Below are 9,196 nucleotides of genomic sequence, written 5' to 3'. Positions count from 1 at the left end.
GTAATAAATGTTATTTGCAGTTAACAATTTTCTTTTTTCTTTATTACAATATTTATGGCAAGACTAGGTATATAATATTCTCGTGTCACAATGTTAGTTACCATACTCCTTCGAGACGGCTGGATTCTCTCATAATTTTGTGTGCATATCGGATAGATCTGAGAATCGGCCAACGTCTATTTTTCGTACGATAAAGAGTAATAGTGCCTTACCCTTTATCAACATCTAATTTTATAATCCTAAATGATAAGAATAAGGCAGAACAGCGTTTGCCGGTTTAGCTAGTATTTTTGGTCGTTTATTATTTATTGCAGTTTAAATTCAGGCTTAGTATGATTTTGCGTATCTAACAATCACGCAAAATTGTTAACACAACGTTGTTGGTAACGTTGGTAAAGACGATCTAACTTCTATCACGGCGCTGTGATATATTACTTTCTGTGACACTACACGTAGGTATAAGAAGTTTCATGTCCAACGGGTTTTAATTTCCACAGATTAAATTAATTTACACAGATTAAATATCTTTTTGAATAAATATTTCATGAAAAGTACGTACGTAAACTTGACTTGCGCGACGTATATATGATGTAGCCATGCCTCGCACATTATCCTTAATACCATGTTGAGTGTTGATATATCTCCCGTCGCTTTTATAACGGGCAGTAACATTTTATCTGAAATGTCGAGGAATTTTTAAAATATAGGTACCTTTTAATTGAATTATTTCAATATTTAACGTAGCAAAATTTCATGATATGAGTCCCTGCATCTCTTTGTTTAATTGATCGATTTTATTTACAAGCAAGTGCGTTAGTTTTTGGACCGTTGTTCCGATTTTTATAATAAGTTGTTTGTATGAAACTAAATCATTCATCAGGATCATATGCTCTTGCGTTACCTAGTCGCTATGATATCAAATCGTAATTCTTACTCTGCCTATATATGTAAGGATTTTTATGTAAGACTACGTGATTGAACCCCTCCATAATTATGCATTATACAAGCAACCGCTATTTAGAAGGAAAATCAAACCAAATTAAGTTTAATAGCATTAAAATGCTTTATAAAGGGGATATTTTTAAAGAATAGAGAGGCTAGGCGTTGCTACGGCAGCGCATAATGACGTGGGGTCGTGGGTTGATCATACTTTTTCTATTCTTTAAAAATTTCTCAATCAAAGGACTAACTCAAGAACTCATGAACGTATATGGAGTGTTCCACAGTAGGGGGTTGTGTGACGCGGCGCCAATCCGCGTTGCTCGGCGATATCATTGTGAGGTGCGCGAGACTGGTGGTCCCGCACACTGATGATAACACGTACGTTATTTCTTCCGTCGCATCCTGGAAATGGGTTTTGGATACGAATTTATAAATCGTCTATTTTAGACTTAAATTTGATTTTTAGACTGAGTTTTGTTAGAAAAAATGGCAGTAGTTGTTTTCATAATGGCAAAACATACAAATTTTTGTTTAAGTTTTATTCGGAATGATTCTAAAGGGCTTGAGCAGTTCTTGTGGTTTTGAATAAAGTCGGAAATCGTTGGTATTGGTTAAATATTTTAACCTTTTTAAGAAGTCAATTTGTAAAATTGCATATGCACGTACACGTAAGTACGTAAGTATGTCTTGAATATTGAGATAAAATGCTTTTCATAGTCTTACTTTTAATTTTTGTATGTTGACTTTCACTTCGGAAACAAGCTTTTCTCGCATTTTAGCACATACATTTTCATGGACACCTATTTGCCCTGTAAGAAAATATCAGCATTACATTGGTATTACATTAATAAGTTTGGCTTCATATGTTTTACGACCCTAGTTGTTACCGTAATGAAAGGTTTTTAAAAGTATTTTTCATTACCTTACGTGCTAGTACACGTCCTCGTCGTTAATATAAAAGGATAATACCGACTAAGCATTTTTTTTTGTATCAATTTAAAGTAATTAATCATAATTAGTGAAAAGGTATATATAATCTTTATATATAATGTATAGTGAAAACTCCAAAAGTGTTGTATTAATTGCGTTGGATTCTAAATACAAACCTAACTCAATTGTGGCAGTGTGATCAGCAAATCGTAAGTTATTGAGCTGTTCCATACATGCGACCATATCATTGTGAGCAATACGGAAGAAATCATCCATCGCCCACGAGTTAGCGAGTCGCCGCGTTTCAGCCAAACACCACAAACGATATGTATGGATGGAATGGTCTGGAAAATAATATTTAAATTATTCTTATTTGAGATTTCTAATGCGTTGCGTATGATATAACATAAAATTAAACGTGTTCAATTTGAAATGTTGACCTAAAGGAAAAATTGAGATCAAAATGTCTTAAAATAAGGCGGTAATAGATAAGTAATAAATTGTACTTATCAGTAAAAATACCGTTGAGTGAACCAAATTTTCCAATTAACCTTTATTACGAACCTAGCCTGTGTAGAATAGGAATTTGTTCAACAATTGGTAAGTCTTCTAGAGGTGCACCCATAATATAGTCCCAAGTTACTTCACAGTGATTGTTTAGAGAAACAAGCTCTTGTAGCATTAATGCGAAATTTGCGCCTGTTTCTGTTACCTGTAAATAATAAAAAATATTTCTTACCGTTTCAAGTTTGAGGTCGGTAAACTGCATAAGGTACATAGATGTCAATTGTTCATTACTGTTATAACACGCTTATATTAGCTTCGCCTGAATATTTATAATATGTAACCAAACCCTTTAACTTGATATTGACACGCTTAAGCGGGCAGATTTAAATCAAAACTTTATACATTTATCAAGGATCAGTGATAATACAATAATTTCATGACTTCTTTTCGTTTTAATCATAAATACAATTAAGACAACTTAGATCTATCATTGAAGCGTGTTTTTTTTTAGTTAAATATTTATTCATTTAGTTCACGATACATCGGTCGCTGAAGTAAATAAATGAATTGCTGTATTGAAATGAAATCATATTAACTACAGCTTCTTGTAATACGTAATTACGAAACTTAACTTACTTCTGTAACATTTATAGACAGGTCAGGGTGAATTTTCAAGGACGTTGGCCACAAGTTAGTAGTTAATGTTGCTCTGTAACAATAACATTTTAGCTATTTCTTTTGTAACAATTATTTCCCTTGTCTGTATTATTTGAGGGAAGTCACGTACACATACGCACGCACGCAAACACACACAACCATACACACAAATATAATCTACAATTAATATTATAAAGAGGAAACTTTAGTATTTTTGAATACGTGTAGCGTTTTCACACAAAAACCACTTGACCGATTTCAAAAATTCTTTCACCATTAGAAAGCTGCACTGTGTAACATAGGTTATACACGTACCACGGGCGAACAGTTAGCCATTATATACACTTGTAAAAGTTAGTAAGTATAATAGGAAATTGTTTACCCAAAATGCTTATCCCAAGATGTGGAAGTCACGTGACATCCCAATGCATCCGCTAATATCCGTAAAGCAGATAGTATTAATTCCGGTGTATCTGTTCCATTTTAAACATAAAATTTAGTAATTTATTCTCATATGGAAAGTAAAATATGTTCAGTGTACACGACTTACTTACTGTTAACATTAAAGGTGGAAAACAGCCATTCCCGTAGATTTTGACTGACGTGAGGTGATCTTTATGAAAACAAAAACTAAGGTATAAATAAGAGATAATCGTATTATTTATATTCATTATATGAGGAAAGCTTTGATATTTCGCATGTTTGTAATGAGATTACATTATTACTGAGTGACATAGTAGATTTTTCAATCCGTTTAGTTAGTTCAGGACGATAAGTTAGGAATTCAACTCTACCTTACAGCCAACGGAAAGGAAGACCACCAAAGAACTATATGTTCTAAACAGTTGCCGACATCGCCCCAAAGAATGTTTTGATAATATTCAGTCACTTTCTGAGCAGCCTTCTTGCTAGCTTGTTGTCTACCTATTCAATTTAAAATTGTATTTAATAAAAGACCATTTAAATTCATCATAACGTATTAATAAAGTTTATAAATTTTTACTACTCCGAAATTAAAATTACCTGATTTAAGTTTCTTAACTCCTTTAGCACCCAATAACAGCGGAGATATATTCGCAACTGTATCTAATAGAATCTCTATATATATTTCCTCACTTTGTAAAATACTATTTACATTATCTGAAAGATGGGTAAAATAAATTATTTTCATAACTGCCGTGACGCACTAAAATGTTAAGGTACCACCCATCTGAGCTTTACGCTACAGAAACGAAAAATCACAATTAATCGACGCTCTATTAGCTTACACATAAGCCAAATTTTATAGCAATATAAACGTAAGTAATGTTTTTTAGTGTCATAATTGTTTCATATGGAAATTTAAAAATCGATGATTTCTAAATAAATTTCAAAACGAACTAAAAGCGCTTTTCCAGTTGATTGATTGAGTTGCCACGACAATTAGATAGAGATTTTCGCAAAATATTATTACTGCAACAGAGCAAAGAAGTTAAATTACCTTCATTATTAAACATATTTTCCAATATATATTCATTATTCAAAAGAGAAGTATAAGGTATTTCTGAGTCTGAATTTTGGGGATTTAAAGCTTCTACTATCTTCTTATGACCATTTTTTTGTTCGACCAGGCTTTGAGCTTGTTTCATTTTAGCTTTCCTGTTTTCAATAAATGCTTCTCGACGTTTGTTAATATCCATCTGCTTCGATACTGACGATGAAGGTGGAGTTATATGCTTTGTTAATGTTCTGAAAGATAATTAGATCGATTGCGCTTTTTACTACGTCATTGTACGAACTTCGCTGCAAACCTACATATGGTTTACCTACATATTTATATAAATTTGATTGAAAAAATCAAAAATTTATCACGACTCTTTAAACTTCACTTTGAAACGCACACTTTTGCTAAAAAGGGTCCTGAATAAACTTTATAACTGGAAAAATTTAATAGTATATCTACTTGAGTGATAGTATAAAGAGACTTACTGATATATTTCCAAACTATCTACACTACTAGACTCGGAGGCGTCCAAGTGATCTTCGGGGTGATACATTTGTACTAAACAATTTATGAGCCGATGGCAGTTCACTTCAGTGCGGCTCTTGGAAAGTATCTAAAAGTTAAAATAAAAATTAAGTTCTGTTTGATTGTTGCAAATTACTTACAAGAGCAACACAAAAAGTTATTTTTTTATAAGTATGAGATACAGCGTTTTGCTAAGACCTGCCTACAATCAGTCAGTAGGTACCAAATTATATCAAAAGTTAAAAAGTTTCAGTTACTTCGTCGCTATACCTAAACTAACGCAGTACATAATTAAAATGTCACCTTAAATACAATTATTTTGTTCAAGGCCGAATAATTCGTTAAGAACTATTTGTGTAAGTTGAGGCGTTGTCCCTGGGTCATCGTATTCGTCTCAAATCTTTATCTTAAAGATAACGGGATCAACAGATGCATTTGAATTTACCTTAAGGAATAAAAACTATTGGGAAATTTATTCAATGCTTCTAGCATAATTTGTCACTTACCTGTACAATTTTTGTGAGAGTAATAGGTTTCGTTTCACTTATAGTATTAGGATATGTATTACTGCATACATTAAACTTTACAGCAAACTTTTTATAACTAAGACCTGTTAGGTTGTTGTATATTCCAACCAAACTGTAAAAAAGGAGGGGCTTATAATCAGAGGTGTACAAAATAGTTTGAAAATGTATCTTATTACACAATTTCAAATGTGTATTTTCAACACAGTTTTCTTAAATACAAAATACCTTCGGTTAAATTCAAATTATATTAAAATTTTTATAACATGAGTTGTTTCGAAACTGTTATATACCTGCTTTAGTTAAGAATGTTTAACTAATGAGTTTTTCCATTCTCAATACTGAACCCAAAACAGCATATAAAATAATTTTTACCTAGTTTTCTATCTTGTTGGAGTCTAAAAGTTTTGGTGATCAATTGGATTATAATAATAAAAAGGTATTTTGTATATGTATTTTAAATGCAAGTATTTCGAATTCGTCACACCTCTGCTCATAATAAAAAATTGTATAATAAGAATGCTCTATTTGACAAACTTTTATTTATTTTGAATTTATGTGTTTAAATTAATTAATATGCGTATAATTTGGGCTGTTGCCAAAATAAAAAAAAACAAAACGCAGACTTACCACAAACATGATTCGATCATTTTCCTCGAATCTTCTCTACGAAGGCACGTCGATAATATTGTCGTTATTAAAATGTTAATCGCTTGCAACATTATAAATCTTCTGCTGCATAACTTTTCAAATATGTGATCGTGTTTACTCGCAATTAACAAGTTTTCTTTTTTTAATCTAGCTAATTTAGGATTTAATTTATAAAACGATTTAACAAGTTTCGTTAAATATTCTATTATCTGATCTAATACCTGGAATAAAACAGCATAATGACTTGCTTGGATTAAAAGCTTAAAAATAAAGCCCGCCAGATGTTATTTGCGAAACATAAAATAGGTAGGTACGTAATAATTGCTTACCTGTATATTTACTAGCTCCATAATATAATTCCTATTCGATAAAGAATGAGACGGTTTTTCTCCACAGCCTTTCCATTTATTGTTGGCTCCTATTATCACTTTGGTGAGGGCATAACAAACTGTTTCCATTTCTCTACAATGGCTAAATAATTCTTCTTCTTCTATAGATTCTTCGCTAATTATTTTCCTACTAGTTACTTTGGAGGTCATTGTTTAGAATGGGGTTTGTTTCCGCAAATGCTAACTGTTGGGGTTCATTGTAAAGACTGAGGTGGTGATGTATTTTGTATATAAAATCGATGTGTAGCGACGTCGGTACCAGTCCACCGCAGAAAGTTCGGCGTCTGAAGGCTTGTAGGACAAGTTGGGAATTGCTACTGTTAAAGTTTTATAGTTGTTCAACCTCGACCTTGCATTTATGACTGATAGCTCTTTGGTAATGAAACCGTATTGTTCATTTCGAGCTTACTTCACATTGGCCCATTTTCATTATTTAGCTTTAAAACAATGGGTCGTTTGGGAACGAGAATTTCCATAGATAAATATACAAGATTTGTTTCGTAACTTAAATTTATGTTGCAACAACGCGTGTAAATCGTTTGAAATCTTGCGATATCAAGGTTGATGATGCAAAATTACATATAAAACTAATTTTACTACTACTTTAAATTTGAATATTGAGTAATATGCTATTTTGAATTATGAACAAGTTCTTGATCTTAACTTTTAACGTCAAAGATTCCTCTTTAAACGTTAAGGATTTCCTTTATTCCCCAATAGACATACTCCACTGAAAATATTCATTCGTTGGAAGCGCTTGCAACCAACCAACTAACATCTTTACCGACTAAAAATAAGAAATTCGTATAATAAAGGTTGCTTTTAAATGAAACACGCTTAACGCTTTAACCAGTTGCACACTTTTAATTTTATGAAACAATAAAAGAATAAATAAACAGTAGTTTAACAAAATAACATGCTACCCATCTGTGTTGAAAAGCGAAATAGGAAGAGTATATCACAGTATTTCATATTTCATTGTTATGCAAAATATACTTGCAAACTCCGTCACTATCTAATCTACGTTTAATTGTACAATGATACTTAATCTAGGATTAAAAAAAATATCTACATAGTTTATATGCACCTGCTATCCACTTAATTTACGTTTGAAAGAATTGATAAAACAGAGAATATGCACGTTTTCCATACGAGAGAGTATATCATGTATTTAAATTCATACACATATATCTAGTTAGGTAAAAATATAAGGTACAAAAGTTAACAAGGCGGTAAAATTTATGCTGTCTTTACTTTCACTAAAAAATTATTTAAATGTGCAGTTGGCGCGAATCATTCAAAAAGAGAGAAAAAAAATACAATAGGCATTAGGACGAAGACCAAAAATCCCGATGCTCTGGTAAATATATATTCATATTTTTAATTTTAAATTGAACACAAAAATTAGTAGTCGAATATTAAAATGTTTTTATTCAAATGAAACACATGTTATGATAGAAACGTGCTTAAGTACGAACTCATAGTTAGTATGGTGTGTACTGTGACAAAAAATATTTGAGCACCTTTATAAAGATGAGTTTAAATATTCTTATTTTGTTACTACTACCGCTACCTTTGTTAGAACCATCTACTATATCTACAGAATTAGGTATTTATACAATTTATATGCATAGTACTGATTTTATTGCCTATTTTGATATTAACATTGAAAATGCTTAGGCATTTCAATGTAGCATTGAAATGTTGAGCTAGGTAAAAGAGAAATAATTCAGTTTTTAAACATGTGCCCATACATATACGATATAATTTTTTTTTTCCTCCAACAAAATACAACTCTTGCTGATAATGTGAATAATTAATTATAATAAAAAAGGAATACAATTCTTACAAAAATGTGCCTCATGTATCATGTCAAAATGACAGATAATAAATGATTGTCTTTGCGCTACTTATCCACCAAGTGGGAATACTTTTTGGAACGCGAATATTTATTGAGCTGTATCACGAACAGCGAATAGTTATTTTGATTTACGAGAAGTAGAAATGAACAAAAGATACGCAAAAAATACATTTTTTAATTAATGCCATCATAAGAAAAAAGTATTTTTAACCTACCAATCACACTATTAACATTTAGAAATTAATTTTTAAACGATTCAGTCTCCCGTTGGCAGATGTTCGTAATGTCGGGATAAATAATATAGTAAATATATATTTTAGTCTTTAATTTCTAAATGTATAATACTCGCGTAAATTCAAACACGACAAAAAAAGAGATCAGCACGTTTTCGACTTACCAAAATATCGCAATCCATTTTTCCTTTAAATTTTTATCGTCTATCTACTTATAAGGCGTTTTGTGCTCTACATTTACGTCGATTAAACTATTTTTGCAATATATTAAGCTCGTAAATGAAGTTTTGGGTGCCTACATAAATTATTATTGCTAATTTTCCTTTCATATAAGACACGAAAAGCACGTGTAAAAAATTTAAACAAATATTCTTAAAATTAAAATTTTTACCTATATAAAGTGGAAGATAAGATCGATAGAAAAATAACAAAAATTACAACTATTTTTCTACATCGAATTCCTAGATATGATTTCTTACAATTTATATAACACA

The 9,196-nt window shown here is 31.2% G+C and overlaps 1 protein-coding gene across 1 annotated transcript in view; it reads right to left on the bottom strand.

Annotated features, from left to right (window-relative positions):
- LOC119832882 overlaps positions 1-6,758 on the bottom strand; it is a 9,527-nt gene extending 2,769 nt beyond the window's left edge. The window contains exons 1-15 of the mRNA XM_038356692.1: positions 6,549-6,758; positions 6,199-6,440; positions 5,551-5,683; positions 5,005-5,132; positions 4,517-4,764; positions 4,060-4,176; positions 3,831-3,960; positions 3,591-3,649; positions 3,419-3,509; positions 3,016-3,088; positions 2,437-2,584; positions 2,049-2,216; positions 1,666-1,751; positions 1,191-1,344; positions 560-677 (exon numbers count right to left, since the gene is read on the bottom strand). Of these exons, the coding sequence (XP_038212620.1) occupies positions 560-677; positions 1,191-1,344; positions 1,666-1,751; positions 2,049-2,216; positions 2,437-2,584; positions 3,016-3,088; positions 3,419-3,509; positions 3,591-3,649; positions 3,831-3,960; positions 4,060-4,176; positions 4,517-4,764; positions 5,005-5,132; positions 5,551-5,683; positions 6,199-6,440; positions 6,549-6,758 (2,105 nt within the window). The remainder of the gene's footprint in view (positions 1-559; positions 678-1,190; positions 1,345-1,665; positions 1,752-2,048; positions 2,217-2,436; positions 2,585-3,015; positions 3,089-3,418; positions 3,510-3,590; positions 3,650-3,830; positions 3,961-4,059; positions 4,177-4,516; positions 4,765-5,004; positions 5,133-5,550; positions 5,684-6,198; positions 6,441-6,548) is intronic.
- Between the last annotated feature and the right edge of the window lie 2,438 nt (positions 6,759-9,196).

The sequence above is a fragment of the Zerene cesonia genome, chromosome 16, assembly GCF_012273895.1.
Source record: "Zerene cesonia ecotype Mississippi chromosome 16, Zerene_cesonia_1.1, whole genome shotgun sequence".
NCBI lineage: Eukaryota > Metazoa > Arthropoda > Insecta > Lepidoptera > Pieridae > Zerene > Zerene cesonia.
This window is presented reverse-complemented; position numbering and strand designations above follow the sequence as displayed.